We start from the raw sequence: 15939 nt of genomic DNA on the forward strand, positions 1-15939 counted from the left end.
ATACACATACTTCTTTTCTTCACTTTTCAGAATATGGACTGGGAGGCTCTTCTCCTCCGTAAACTCCCTCCTCCCTTCCTTCCGACTATCAGAGGAAAAGAAGACATCAGCAACTTCGACGAGGAGTTCACAACAGAAGCGCCGGCCCTCACGCCGCCTCGCGAGCCCCGGGTGCTCTCGCGCAAGGACCAGGACAGTTTCCATGACTTTGACTATGTGTCTGACCTCTGCTGATGAGCGTCTTCACTGTGTTAGTGCAGTAGAGAGACATTTCTGCTCTGTGACTCAGTGACGACGAGGACAAGGGCGGCCACTTTGAGTGATTTGCATGAATGGTGAATGTGCTGGACCTGTGAACACTGTGATGGAAGAAGAAGAAAGCCTGAGAACAGTTCTAATCGGATTAAATGAGACTGCATTTGTTTTTTGTTTTTTTATATTGCACCTCGACCTCTAGACTGACACCTAGTGGTTTGGATGAAGCATCACACTAAAGTGTATAGTTACCGATGCTATTATTGAAAAGCGTTCTTCAGTCAGCCATGATTCAGTTATTCAGCTAACGTGAAAGTGTTTAATAACAGATGTGTTATTGAACTGAGTAACGTTCAGCTGGTCATGTGATCTCAACATGGCCTCTCCCATCATGTAAAATAAAACCGCTTTTATTAAGTTACTGATATGACAAGTATCTTCATCTCATGGTCATAGATTTCAACTCTTTTGAGAAATAATATTTATTTCTTAAAATAAATGTTTTTAAATTAAACAAAAAATTGACAGAGTGCACCATTGAACTTGTTGAAATTGTTGGTTTGTCTTCAAGTGTCCTATCTACTTTTGAAGAATGCTTCTTGTCTTAATAGATACAACCTGAAGGTATGTTTTAAAACTTGAAGCAAATCAATAAAGGTCACACAGAAACATCTCGGTCAACTTTTGTGAATGACACAACCATGAGCAAGGTCAGTGGTTAGGGAGTTAAAACCTCTTTAGACTTGTTCATTCTGGGTATTTCTCATACATCAAACACTTCATCTCTTACAAGTTACATGTGAAAGTCAAGCATATTGAAATATAGTAGCAGAAAACTTGTGCTCCATTCATTAAGTGCACTTTTGTTACCTTTATGAAAATGTACAAAAACAAACAAACCTGTTACATAAACAAAATGCCTTAAAATATTGTTCTGTCTGCCCTATTTACTGTTCCTCCTGTTTACGTTTTCACTTCAGTGAGGGAAACCAATGTCTAGAATCTTAAATCTTGATTGGCTGGTTATTAAAATAAGTGGAAATGTGTTTCACGTTTTAAATATGACAACTAGGAAACATGTAAATTCAGTCTGTCAGCATTACTTCATCACTTTGTGGTTGCTGCATTTAGTTTAAAAAACATTTTGAGACTGTTTTTTTTCTGAATCGCATGTTTGTTTTTGTATGCTCAGGCTCATGTGGGAGATATGTCTTGTCTGAAAACTGAATTCATGTGATTTACCTTACAATAGTAGACTTTGAGAACTCAAATATTTGACCTTTTGTATGGGAATATTGTACTGGAGTATAGGAGAAAGAATGTGTGGATTATTTTCATAAGGTCCAATCATTTATTTTGTTTGTCACTGAAAGTACATCTGCAAACTTTTTTTTCACATTAGTTGGATGATCTGATAAATCTGAACAAAACAAATACTTCTTGTACAAAGACACCATGGCCTCAAATAGCAGATACTTTCTCCAATTTTATACATGGTTTTGAATAGATATCTGTTAAATAATAAATGGTATCTGTTGTTTATTTTAGTCATCATGATACAAATGAATGGTGAATAGTGACTGTTATGTGTTAGTTCTGGTTTCACACACTTTATTACCTCAGAGCTGTTTTGATGCCTTTGAAAGATCATTTTGTGTAGTCTTTATTATTATTATTATTATTATTAGACAGTTTGTGCGAACATGACATATCTGTTACTTGCAAGGAGCAGATTAATAAATCGTTTTTTAAGCCATTTGATTGCACACACAAAATTGGATGAAGCCCCCAAAAATTTAACCCATGCACACTGTGAACAAAATGTAGCAAAACTGAAAAAAAAAACATACTAAATTTGTATGTATCATTCAACAACTTTTCCTCTGCAGACTAATGCATGTCCTGTACAATTATATAATCCATCAAATCTATCACATGAGTTGTATTTATAAAGCTGTTGTTGAGATGAACACGTGTTTGTGTTGTCTATGCATTTGTACAGACTATCTTGAATTAAACACTTTTTCTCTGAAAAACGATCTTGCTCCGCTAGTCGTTGTTGTTATTACCCGCAATGGCCGCTAGGGGCAAGTGGCGCTGTTTTACCAACAACATTGCCTAAGAATATGAGAAGCACCGGCTGCAGCTAAAAGAACATCAGTAAAAAAAAAAAAAAAAAAGGCAGGAACAATAATAAATATAATAACAACAGTATTATAGAATACATCAAAATAAAGCATACATTTAAAAACACATTCATGAGAAGTAAGAAGATTTTACTGGATTCGTAGACAAATCATACGATTGCAGAAACTTATTGACTTCTGCAGCGTACTTCAGATTTGTATTTTGCGTCGCTAGATGGCGTCTGAAGGCGCCGTGTTTCGGTTTCCCTCAATCTCCGCTAGAGAATTAATATATAGAGAGAGAATTCATATATATATGGGATATATAAGACTTTCAACTACATTGAAAGTCTTTTTACACAAAACTGATACTTCAAAATGTTCGTAAATGGATGAAAAAAATCTGTGTAGGTGCTGTGTTTCCCTCAGTTTCCGCTAGAGGGCGGTTGAAGGCGCTGTGTCGCCGTGTTTTCCCGCAGTCTCCGCTAGAGGGCGCAAGAAGGAGCCGTGGAGCTGTGTTTCCGTCAGTCTCCGCTAGAGGGCGACTGAAGGCGCTGTGTTTCCGTCAGTCTCCACTAGAGGGCGACTGAAGGCGCTGTGTTTCCCTCAGTCTCCGCTAGAGGGCGACTGAAGGCGCTGTGTTTCCCGAGTCTCCGCTAGAGGGCGACTGAAGGCGCTGTGTTTCCCTCAGTCTCCGCTAGAGGGCGACTGAAGGCGCTGTGTTTCCCTCAGTCGCCGCTAGAGGGCAATAAGTTGCGTCGCTCGATGGTGCTGCTGAAGTTTTCAAGATGTCGTCGCTGGAGCAGAGACTCTCCCGAATCGAGGAGAAACTCAAGCAGGAAAATAAAGAAGCCCGCAAACGAATCGACCTGAACATCGACATGAGCCCGCAGCGGACGCGTCCGAGGCCAAGTGAGTGCGCGAGAGAGTGAACGAGTGATTGAACGTAATGACGGAGGGATGAAACACACTGCACTATACATGATATAAACAAACAAACCGATCAAATCCTGACACTTCACTCACACTGACTCTCACGGGTCTCTGTCAAATGTCTGGGGGATTTTATTAATCAGGGTTTGTACTCTAGATTATTTACTACATATTTAAAGTTAGTAAATAGATAAATATTAAACATCTCTGGCCGTCAGCTCACTAGCGTTAGCCTGGCGGCTAGCTGTGTTTAGCAGGCCATGATACTCTCTCATATCAGTCTGTCCGTTTTTCCATCTCTAAATGAATGTTTGTATTTAGAGAGGCTGTTGGTGTTTACTGTCGTAAAGTCATCATGACAGACTTGTATAGTTTTGAATTGCTGGTTTGGTTTTTTCTGAGACTGTCAGTTGTCTGTATTTAGAGGAAATGTATGATTTTTTTTTCTTCTCCTTTATAATTTGATGTCTTAAGGTTTTTGTCCCTAAAGAGGACTGTCTTGATATCATGGCCACATTTTAGTGACCATTATGAAGGGATCATGTCAGGAGTGACATTTCCGATCATTCCGAGTATTTTAACATGTATTTTATTTATATTAAGATTAGGGTTGTTCCTGCATGAGTGAAGTGTAAGGTCTGTTCTGTGATTTGATGTGCTGATGTCCCAGTACATCACGCTCCTGGACGCTCAGGGTTCATGTCCGTCTCTGTTTTGTGGTGCTTCTTTTTTATACCCTGATCAAAAAAACTCTTTCAGAGGGTCAGTTTGTGTTTTTCAATTATACAGAAATCATTTAGAGCATCTAGATTTTGTTACCTTAATTCTACGTGGCATTGATTCAACAAGGTGCTGAAAGCATTCTTTAGAAATGTTGACCTATATTGATAGGATAGCATCTTGCAGTTGATGGAGATTTGTGGGATGCACATCGACTGAATTTTCCCCCAGCTAACAGGTCGAAGCAATAAAGTCAAACTTATGCAACCAGATATAATACTTACAGGTGCTGGTCATATAATTAGAATATCATCAAAAAGTTGGTTTATTTCACTTATTCCATTCAAAAAGTGAAACTTGTATATTATATTCATTCATTACACACATACTGATATATTTCAAATGTTTATTTCTTTTAATTTTGATGATTATAACTGACAACTAAGGAAAATCCCAAATTCAGTATCTCAGAAAATTAGAATATAACTTAAGACCAATACAAAGAAAGGATTTTCAGAAATCTTGGCCAACTGAAAAGTATGAGCATGTACAGCACTCAATACTTAGTTGGGGCTCATTTTGCCTGAATTACTGCAGTAATGCATGGAGCGTGGCATGGAGTCGATCAGTCTGTGGCACTGCTCAGGTGTTATGAGAGCCCAGGTTGCTCTGATAGTGGCCTTCAGCTCTTTTGCATTCTTTGGTCTGGCATATCGCATCTTCCTCTTCACAATACGGGGTTAAGGTCAGGCGAGTTTGCTGGCTGATTAAGAACAGGGATACCATGGTCCTTAAACCAGGTACTGGAAGCTTTGGCACTGTGTGCAGGTGCCAAGTCCTGTTGGAAAATGAAATCTGCATCTCCATAAAGTTGGTCAGCAGCAGGAAGCATGAAGTGCTCTAAAACTTCCTGGTATATGGCTGCGTTGACCTTGGACCTCAGAAAACACAGTGGACCAACACCAGCAGATGACATGGCACCACAAACCATCACTGACTGTGGAAACTTGGACACCTGGACACCTTGAAACACTGGACCTCAAGCAACGTGGATTGTGTGCCTCTCCTCTCTTCCTCCAGACTCTGGAACCCTGATTTCCAAAGGAAATGCTAAATTTACTTTCATCAGAGAACATAACTTTGGACCACTCAGCAGCAGTCCAGTCCTTTTTGAAGCGAGACGCTTCTGACGCTGTCTGTTGTTCAAGAGTGGCTTGACACAAGGAATGCGACCGCTGAAACCCATCTCTTGCATACGTCTGTGTGTAGTGGTTCTTGAAGCACTGACTCCAGCTGCAGTCCACTCTTTGTGAATCTCCCCCACATTTTTGAATGGGTTTTGTTTCACAATCCTCTCCAGGGTGCGGTTATCTCTATTGATTGTACACTTTTTTCCTACCACATATTTTCCTTCCCTTCGCCTCTCTATTAATGTGCTTGGACACAGAGCTCTGTGAACAGCCTCTTTTGCAATTACCTTTTGTGTTTTGCCCTCCTTGTGCAAGGTGTCAATGATCGTCTTTTGGACAACTGTCAAATCTGTCTTCCTCATGATTGTGAGGCCTACAGAACTAGACTGAGAGAATATTTAAAGGCTTTGCAGGTGTTTTGTTAATTAGCTGATTAGAGTGTGGCACCAGGTGTCTTCAATATCGAACCTTTTCACAATATTCAAATTTTCTGACATAATGATTTTGAGATTTTACCTTAGTTGTCAGTTATAATCATCAAAATTAAAAGAAATAAACACTTGAAATATAACAGTCTGTGTGTAATGAATGAATATAATATACAAGTTTCACTTTTTGAACGGAATTAGTGAAATCAACTTTTTAATGATATTCTAATTATATGACCAGCACCTGTGTGTGTGTGTATATATATATATATATATATATGTGTGTGTGTGTGTGCGCTTTTGTTTTTGTGACATATCAGGACACAACTCTTTATAATGACATGGGTATGACACGGGTATTACAAGGAGAGGTTGACTTATGAGGACATAACCCATGTCCCCGTTTTTCAAAACGCTTCTAAATCAAAGTAAAAATGCACAACGTTTCCTGTTAGGGTTAGGTGTAGGGTTGGTGAAGGGCGATAGAATATACAGTTTGTACAGTATAAAAATCATTACGCATATGGGTTGTCCCAACTTTTCACAAAAACAAACGTATGCATGTATGTATGTGTTATTATAATATATATTATTAATTAAATATTTTTTATATTGTACACCCTTACATGTAAATGATGACTGAATTTTTGTTTTTGGGTGAACTTTCCTTTTAATTTATAATAGTTTTAGCTACTACAAATGTAGTATTTCTCAGGTATAACAAATATTAAAATATTGAAATGCATTCAGCTGAATTAACAGATTTTCCCCCGTCACGTTTTGTCATTAGCTGGATGTGTATGTAGTTTTTTCAGATGGTGTCAGTATTATTTTTGTTAGATGGAGTGTGATCGTGTTGAAGGTGAATCATAACGTTTGAAGAGAGGGACGCAGTGATACCTGGAGGAGGAGGTGTGTGTGGGCTTTTAGTAATGAGTGTGTGTGTATTTTCTCTCCTCTGTATCTAGTCATCGTGATCCAGCTCAGTCCAGCTCCAGCCCCCTCCCAGCGCGCAGGTACCATCATCATCATCATCACCACCACCACTACATCACGCTGCATCACCCCCCCCCCCCTCTCTCTATCCTTTACCTTGCAGGTTACTTGCACTACATCGCCCTCTGCTCTCTTCTCTTTCTCAGTCATCCTACCACCTCTCATTCTTTTTCTCTCATTCCCACACTCTCTATCAAAAAGTCAACATGAAATGACACTTACTAACTTCACCGTGTGAAATGAAACAGGGTGTTTAGACATAATAAATGCAGGGCAGTACTTGATTTTATCTATCAGTAGTTGATTGGTTGTGAAAAGCGGTATGTCAGGTGAAAGGCAAAGTTGTTTCAGAAGCAGAGCCTAGTTGCTACATTTTGACAAATGATCATAAATGCGGGGATTTTGCAATTATGTATAGTTCAAAATGGTCTTGCAATGTGGTATTGATGTAAAATGTGATATCTTCATTTTGCAAATGGACATTTGTGATCCAGATGAATATTATATGAAGGTTCGTGGTCTGTAAAATCTTTGAAATGTTTCTGAAAAGTTTCTTATGCTCACCGAAGCTGCATTTATCCGATCAAAAGTATAGTAAAAGCTGTAATATTTTATTAAAGTTTTAAAATAATTGTTTTCCATTTTAAAGGAACAGTTTTAATATATTTTAGTTTATGATTGCAAAGCTAAATTTCAGGCAACATCTCATTCTAATATTCTTATTTGCTGTGCAAGAAACATTTATTATCTTTGTTGAAAACATGTTGCCTAATATTTTTGTGGGGGAAAAAAAAATTATACAAATTATATAAATATACCTTTTGTAACATTATAAAAGTATTTACCATCACTTTTGATCAATTGATTGCATCCTTTCTGAATAATTTTGTTAATTTCTTTCAAATAGAAATGCAAACTTATTGAGCATGTTAACAACAAAAAGGGGTAAGAATCGAATGTCAGTTAATTATTGAATAACTATTTAAATCTTGAATATGTTAGCCATTTTAGTCATTTTTTTGGTATTGATCCAACCTTAAATCCTAAAAAAGTTGAAATAGGGTCCGTTTTTATTTCATGTTGGCTTTAATCTCATATAGCTTTCTGTCATTTATCTCACTAACATAAGCATTTCTTTAATTAGTAATTTACTCAAATGCATGATGTTTGTTTAGAGAACACAGCCATTCACCTATTCACCCACACTCAGTCTTACTACTTCACTTTGTCTATATTAAAATACTATCTCCTATATTTCCTTTCTTCAGTTCATTCTCTCATTCTCTTTTCCACCTCACCATGGAAAAGGAGCAGCAAGCGTGTGTGTTTTGAATGTGTGACCTGTGCGTATAGGATTTGTTGGAAGATCAGACATTGTGCATGTTGTGGCTATAACTGCACGGCCCGACTGTGAGCGAACACATCCACACAAACACAGATCTATGGTGGCACTCGACAGGGTGATGTGTGTTCAACTGTAACTTGGGTTTGTGCTTGTCCGGCCTCTCCTGTCTCTCAGCTCTCTGTCCGTTCTTTCCAGAAGAGACGGCTTTGGCTCTGTTTTCTGCACAGATGTGAATTACGGCCATGTCGGCCCCTGTATGTGTGTGTCCACTGTCCAGCAGGTGTTTCTGCACCAGATTGCTTGACCTCACTGACTAACCCCAGCTAACAGATTCTCTCCCGTGAACAGGTTTTCCTGAGGAGGAATCAGAAGTTTGACGGTTATCCATTTTTCCTGAAAAAACAGTTTTGTTTCTATGCTCAATCGATAGATAGGAAATCTATAAAATGTTTAGTTTTGCACGGTTTGGTGAGCGAATGTCAAAGGTCACCCGTTGGTGACTCCTGCTTGTCCTGGTGCATGCTGGGAATGCTAACACTAACTTCAGTGGCTGGTTTTCACTGTTTGGCAGCCCTCGTCATTTCTGTGTGAGTGTGTCTGATCTTGGCATGACTTGGACTTTTATTTGACTGGATAAGCTGTCATATTCTAGGCCTTCAGACATGAGGATCTTAATTTGGGGTCCTTGAACATTCATTAACATTTGTCCCAGTAATCACCTTTCTCTGACTCCTTCCAACCTCGTTGTCTTTCTCTACAGCCCTACAGTTGCCATTGGCCAACGATGGAGGAAGTCGCTCATCCTCTTCAGAAAGCTCTCCTCAACACCCCTCGTACCCCAGCAGACCCCGACAAATGCTAACGCTTCCCACTCCAACATACAGCCTACAGAAGAGCCTGGAGAAGTATGTCACACGCACACTCCATTCTCATTTTTTAGAATATAAAATTCTGGTGTGTTGATCTGTTTATTTTTTATTTTTTATCTTCAGTGCTGAAATTGACCAGAAGTTGCAGGAAATCATGAAACAAACAGGATATCTGAAGATTGACGGACAGGTGAGTCACTGCTCATATTCTGGAGTTATTAAATGTGGGAAAAAGTGTCTGACCTCTTGTGTGTGTGTGTATCTTTTTCAGCGTTACCCTGCAGAGGTGGCGGATCTGATCAGTGAGGGGGAGATCGGCAGTGGAACCTGTGGACAGGTTTTTAAAGTTCGCTTTGAGAAGACTGGCCATGTCATCGCAGTTAAGGTTGGTTCAGCTCCTGGTTTCTCCGCTCAATCTGTTGTCCCTGGTTTAAGGGGTTTTAAAAACTTTTGATCAATCACCCCTAAATATGATGAATCCCTTACACTTGTCATTGTACTAAAGTCAAAAGAAATTCAAATATTATCCGGAAAATGTATAATACCTTTTTTTTGGATGAAGGCATTTTTTTATCCATGTGTTTGTTGTCTTGAACTTTCCCTGTAATTATCGAGTCATTAAAACAGTAGTTAAGGCAGAAGTAATTACTGTTTACTAATTACATCACTGCTCTTGGTTTGTGTTGTTCTAGTTGTGTTTATGTGAGCTTGTTTCCTTCATGTGTGTTTTTCCCTGCAGCAAATGAGGAGGACGGGTAATAAAGATGAGAATAAGAGAATCCTCATGGATCTAGATGTTGTGTTGAAGAGTCATGACTGTCCGTACATCATTCAGTGCTATGGAGCAATCGTCACCAATGTGAGTACAACATTTACGATCTGCGCTCAGCCTCTTCCAGGGTCTGTGCCATTAAAGTTGCATTGATAATCTGATTTATTTGATCAGAATTTCAGTCCTATTAATAATTTTTAGATACTAAAAATTAATTAGGCTTAATTATTCTTAAGAATGATGGTGATGAAATAAAAAGGTCTGATGCCTTTCAAAAAGGTTCCAAATTTAGTTTAAATATTTTAGGAAAAACTGATATTAAATCAGCAACTATTTCAGATTACTTGGTGATTGAGCTGCCAAACTTACATTTTGTGAATATTTCTGAAAATGTCTTTATTATCTAGTTAATTTTGTAGGCATATACTATTTTGAAGTATTTGCCTTTTCTGGCAAAAAAAAATGTACAGATTGGAGCTCTTGAACTGAGTACCACTGTTTTATGGTCAGTGTATTGAATTACTTGAATTATTCAATGGTGTGTCTTCTTCTGTAGACTGATGTGTTCATCGCCATGGAACTAATGGGGACGTGTGCAGAGAAGCTGAAGAAGCGGATCCAGGGGCCCATACCAGAAGCCATTCTGGGAAAGATGACCGTGGCCGTAAGTCTTCCTTTAAATTCACCTGATTCAGAATGCCACATTAGATATTGGTCTAGTTACAAGTTGAACCTCTCAGAATCTCTTTTCATCTTGCTCTTTTTCTTCTCATGTAGATTGTAAAGGCTCTGCTGTATCTAAAAGAGAAACATGGTGTCATTCACCGAGACGTGAAGCCATCTAATATCCTGTTGGATGACAAAGGGCAGATCAAACTGTGTGATTTTGGCATTAGTGGCCGACTGGTAGATTCTAAGGCCAAAACTCGCAGCGCCGGCTGTGCAGCATACATGGCAGTAAGCACATGGTCCTCAAATCTGAGTTGATTTCAATGTTATGAGGTCAAATTAAGAAGAAATATTAAAAATTTTGCAGACATAATGTAGGATTTAGTGTTTGGCATTCTTTACCATAATATGTATCATCTTTTTCTAGCCTGAGAGAATAGACCCTCCAGACCCCAGTAAGCCTGACTATGACATCAGAGCTGACGTCTGGAGTCTTGGTATTTCTCTGGTGAGTTCTTTCCACATTTTGTTGAGCCAACACTTGTTTACTTGGATTACTTTGCTGACCAGTAGTTGGATTTGTTCTTCCACTTTTATTCAGCTAGGAAATAAAAATTCCAACTCTGCCATCAGTTATTTCTTAATTGTAATAATATTTCACATTATCTCAGTTTATTTTCGACTAAATAAATGCAGCCTTGGTGAGAATTCTTTGAAAACCATAAAAAAAAAAGCATACAGCCTCCAAACTTTTTAACGGTAGTGTAAATGTAAGTAATGAGATGTATTTCAAAATGAAATCTACAGTCACATGTACTACTATAAGTAATTATTCCTCCTCCTCACCTGTAGGTGGAGCTAGCCACGGGACAGTTTCCATACAAGAACTGCAAGACAGACTTTGAGGTTCTCACCAAAGTTCTGCAAGAGGACCCACCGGTCCTTCCTCTCGGCATGGGCTTCTCCCCTGACTTCCAGTCCTTCGTCAAAGACTGGTACACTCACATGAAGTTACCTAAACATGACATTTTAGCACCAGTGTTTGTCCATTTTATTTATGTGTAAGTTTTGTTGTCTCTACAGCCTCACAAAGGATCACAGAAAAAGGCCAAAATACCACAAGCTGCTTGTAAGTCTCAATCTCCCATGTAACACGATCATTTGTTGTAGTGCTCAGCTTCAATATAGCCAGTTTGTATAACCTGTTCTAATCATTTGTTCACACAAGTGGTCTTTTTTTCTGTAGGAACACAGTTTTATCCGTCGTTATGAAGTGTCAGAAGTACACGTGGCGGGCTGGTTCCAGACGGTGATGGAGCGCACAGAGTCTCCTCGCAGCAGCCAGTGCTTCAACCATCACCAGCTCCACTCTCTCTTCAGCAGGTAGCCAGGCGGAGACGGAGAGAAACGGAGAGAGGTCGGGAGAGAAAGAATGATACGATTTTTGAGAGGTTGATTTAAAGAGACAGGTGGACAGGCTTGAAATATAAATTCTGTAAATGAAAAAGACAGGATGGAGTGGCAATGGACCGTTTGAGAGAGAGATGTGGCTGAAAAAAAGAGAGAATGTTCATTTGGGAGTTTGACTGATCGACAGACAATCCTGGGCAGATTTGATGTAAATCTGAAATATTTTTTACCTTTTCATCCACCCATCGAACAGGATGGACCATTGCAGTCTAACACGGTCACTGTGGCACACACATACATTTACAGTAACACACTGTTTCACTAAACCACGATCACTGACAGCCGTATAAAGGTTAGCCGCAAGAGTAAGTGTACAGTCCGCTCACTTCAAAATCCAAAACCTCCGTAGCCCCTTACTCAGGGACTGAACAGAGTAGTCGAACAACACTGTGCAATGGTGTGTTTGTGCGTCTGTGTGTGTGTGTAATCCGTTTATCAGTTCTAGCTCTTCACTTTCCTGTACAGTTCAAGTACACTTAGCCATTAGGCAAATCTAAGTGAATAGAAATTAGTGAGATAATAGCTGTGTGATATATGTTTTATAGAAGTGTTCTTTTGCTAGCAAGCATCAGCAGATATTTTGGTAAATGTGTACTTAAAAGAGTTAGTGATTCTTAATCGTAGAGTTTCTAATCCTTGGTGTTTAGCTTGTTATAACTAGTTTGGTCTGAAATTTCATGTATTGAAAACAGACATATTGGCTAAGAGAGAAGGTTGTATATTAAGATAAAACTAGTGATTGACCGATAGGATGAAGTGTGTATCCCAATTTAATATGATGAGACAACTATAAATGAGCAGTTTTTGTTTGTTTGAGAAGACTGACTCAGTGACACTGGTTAAACAAATCGTGTAAATTTGGGGCGGGACTATCTGCTTTGTCTGAAAAATGACAGACGGTGAAAATGTTCTTATACTGATGGTGTTTGTGTAATTCCGTTATGCTAGTCATTCAGAAATTACACACTTCACTTTCATTGGCTGATGATGACATCTGCTTCTGTTCATTTGGCCAATGGCGATAATCTCAAAAAGGCCAAATATTGGACTATGTATCGGTCTATCACTAGATAAAACACAAAAAAATTAGCCCAGAATGTGTAAAGTCATACACAGTGCACACCTCAGGAAGACAAGTGTTAGAAAAGGGTATTTTAACAAGATTTAGCTGTGTGCTTCAGTCTTAGAATGTGAGGAAGAAACGGTAATCAAGTCACCAAAAGCATAGATGAGAGATGTTGTCATAGTCACTCAGAGTGCTGTAGAGAGACGAGTGGGGGGTTGGAGTTTCTGCAGTGAGAGCAGTTCGGTTCGAGCATTTTCTCCACAAGAATGAAAAAGTGAGTGGAACATTTCTGCTCTGATTCACCCGACTCATTTACCCAGACAACCGTTCATCATTTCATTCTCTTTACCATTCTCTTTTTCCCATGATCATTTGAGTTCCTCCAAACCAAAGGTTGTTTTTTTTTTGACAGCACTGCTTTTTTTCCGCCAAGCTGTTGTTCTCAGAGGATTTCGGCACCTGCTCGTGGGTTGTGCTGAAGATGTTCAGCGACTTTCACAACCAAAGCTGTAGAGTTTGAGATTCACTGCTTTAAAAAGCCAAAATCACTGCTAGACTGTGTGAGTAAGAGTGTGGGAAGAAAAAGAAAATATGATAAAGATGGTAATGGTACGTTGAGACAGGAAGTATGGTGATATATAAGGGATTGAAGAAAGTAATGGATGTAGCAGAGGAAATATCGGGATGGGATGGGAGTGGAAAATTGGAGGAAGGCATATAGAAAGTATTAAAGAAAGTCTCCAGTGAAGTCTTACAGAAAGTATTGGCTCATTTTTAGAGGCTGGCAGTTAAAAGGTGTTGGTTGTTTTCTAGATCATCGTGTTGAGCTAGCTGGATGTTGCATAAAAGCTTTCAATTGTTTTGAACCAATGTACCAATTTTTTTTTTTTTTTTGGGGGGGGGGGGTAGTTAATTAGTTTGTGTTATGCATCTTACTGTTTTTCATTGTCCTTGAAACCTTGTTTGTTATTATCTGCTATTATTATTATATTTATTTATTATCTTACTTGCTGCTACTGTTTACTTTAGATGCTGCTGTCGATGATTATATTCCCCAAAGGAAAATCCTTTTTTTTTTTTATTCTGAACCAAATGCATAAAACACTGCAATGTCTACACATTTACCAAATAATTACTTGTAAAATGCATAATGTCATCCTTTAAGAGGCAAAGAGAAATCAAGCAAGGAAGTGAAGAAAATTGAGAATATATAGACCTATATCTATATCTAGTTTTATTGTTGAAATACTCCACTATGCCAACCTCACACAAACATCACCGCTCACTGTAGGCAACTAATAAGAATGACTTCCAGTTATTTGTACAAAATAATAGACACCGGCTGGTAATATCTATATATATTTGAGCTAGATTTCCTTTGTTACACCATGTAGCTCACGCTGACAGATATTTTTGTAATCGTCCTCCTGTGTCCGTCCTGCGGTGGATGAATTCATGAGTTTTATTCTAATCAAACTCATCAGTTGTAATATTTTGTCTCTTTTGGTTGAGCTATTGTTAATTTGATCATTCAGTTAAAGCTGCAGTAGGTAACTTTTGTAAAAATATATTTTTTTACATATTTGTTAAACCTGTCATTATGTCCTGACAGTAGAATATGAGACAGATAATCTGTGAAAAAATCAAGCTCCTCCCAGTGGTCCTATTGCCATTTGCAGAAATACACCGCTCCCGGTAAGGAACAACCAAAGCTGCGGTCCGTAACTTTGTTTGTGTTCAAAATGTAGAAAAATGTATATAATAAGCGAGTACAACAAAAAATCAATTTTCCAAACCGTGTTTTTAGCTTGTCCTGAATCACTAGGGTGCACCTATAATAAGTGTTTATTTTCGGACTATTTTAGATCGCTTCAGGGGTACCGCGGCGGAGTAACCCAGTACCTTTGTGATTCTTCTTAGACATAAACAGAGAGAAGTAGATCCAGCTACGATGTTCTTCCGCAAGAGGCAAGCAGTTCTGTTTATTAACCGCTAGAGCGTTTAAAGTTACCTACCGCAGCTTTAACACATTTTTAGCCTCAAATTCAGCGGTTTGCAAATTCCTTTGGGTTCTGATCATGATAGCCATTTTGTATTAGTTTTTCAATTAATTGGATTCGACAAATCAATCAGAAGATCAGAAAATGTCAAATGCCTAATTTTTCCTAACACTATATTCAACATAGAGCTGTAACTATTTACCTCCCAATAGTTTCTTCACTTTTTTCAGATGCCAAATAGAATTTCTAACAGGATTCTTGCTGTCAACATAACATTGGTTTCCGGTTTGGTGTTGATGTTCATCACAGATACTGTGGTGCCTGGCTGTCTGTCTGTCCGTCATTCTCTCATTAGACCTTATAGATAGGACTGCAGCATTACACACCAAAGGTGTCATCAATAAAACAGATTCAAACCATCATTAGGATGATTATTGTTATACTAGATGATGCTGGATTGTTATTTCTGAGGACCTCGAATGAGGGATATAAAGCTTCATGGATGTAATTTCCTGTGAGACAGTGGCGGGTCACCCATCACTGTTGGGGTTTTATTTTGCTCACACATACACACGTCTCTATGGAAATATGATCTGAGATGCTAATCTATATGGTTTATGCTTGGTTTAAAGTGGACTTCCATTCACTGTTTTCTGGCACTATTCTAATTTGTTTTTTTTATTTGTAATTATTCTTTTTTTATTTTCTTTTAATCGATTCAGATATCAAAGCATCAGTTCTTTATGTGTGTGTGTTTTTTTGATTTTCTGAAAAAGGCATTTCTGTGAATAGGACAGAGATATTGAACCCATTTCTGCTGATGGTAGTCGTACACGCTCCGAACACAAACTAAACCAGTCCATGCTGCTTTTTTGTTAGTTTGTTTGTCAACTATGTGTGTGTTTGTTGCAGCATCACTGTTATTTTTGTAGTATGTGCTCAGGCGTGTACTTTGCCGTCATGTTGTGTGAGTCTTTATTGCTTTCTAGAATTGTTGTTATTGTTATTAATTTGTTAAATTATCATGTTGCCCCATCTGTAATTAAACCAAATACTCACTATGCAGTCACTCAAATCAAGTCCGTTTGCGTTTTTCCCCG

The 15939-nt window shown here is 38.5% G+C and overlaps 2 protein-coding genes across 5 annotated transcripts in view; both read left to right on the top strand.

The window, feature by feature from the left end:
- The window catches only part of LOC113064030 (serine/threonine-protein kinase N1-like), a 38132-nt gene extending 35840 nt beyond the window's left edge, over nt 1-2292 (top strand). For all 3 annotated transcript variants that reach the window (XM_026234751.1, XM_026234665.1, XM_026234582.1), the window contains exon 22: nt 31-2292. In XM_026234751.1, coding sequence (XP_026090536.1) covers nt 31-234 — 204 coding nt within the window. In that variant the 3' untranslated portion in view covers nt 235-2292. The remainder of the gene's footprint in view (nt 1-30) is intronic.
- An 840-nt stretch (nt 2293-3132) lies between these two features.
- Nucleotides 3133-14669, top strand: LOC113064198 (dual specificity mitogen-activated protein kinase kinase 7-like). Of its 2 annotated transcripts, XM_026234871.1 has the most exons (12): nt 3133-3293; nt 6621-6668; nt 8754-8898; nt 8986-9052; nt 9134-9247; nt 9602-9721; nt 10191-10298; nt 10412-10591; nt 10731-10811; nt 11156-11298; nt 11387-11432; nt 11550-14669. In XM_026234871.1, exons 1-12 carry the CDS (start codon nt 3170-3172, stop codon nt 11688-11690), a joined length of 1317 nt encoding a protein of 438 aa, XP_026090656.1. In that variant the 5' UTR covers nt 3133-3169; the 3' UTR covers nt 11691-14669. The 2 variants fall into 2 exon arrangements, with proteins under 2 accessions (XP_026090656.1, XP_026090733.1); XM_026234948.1 differs by lacking the exon at nt 6621-6668.
- Nucleotides 14670-15939: the final 1270 nt, after the last annotated feature.

Source organism: Carassius auratus, chromosome 1, assembly GCF_003368295.1.
Source record: "Carassius auratus strain Wakin chromosome 1, ASM336829v1, whole genome shotgun sequence".
In the NCBI taxonomy this organism is placed as follows: domain Eukaryota; kingdom Metazoa; phylum Chordata; class Actinopteri; order Cypriniformes; family Cyprinidae; genus Carassius; species Carassius auratus.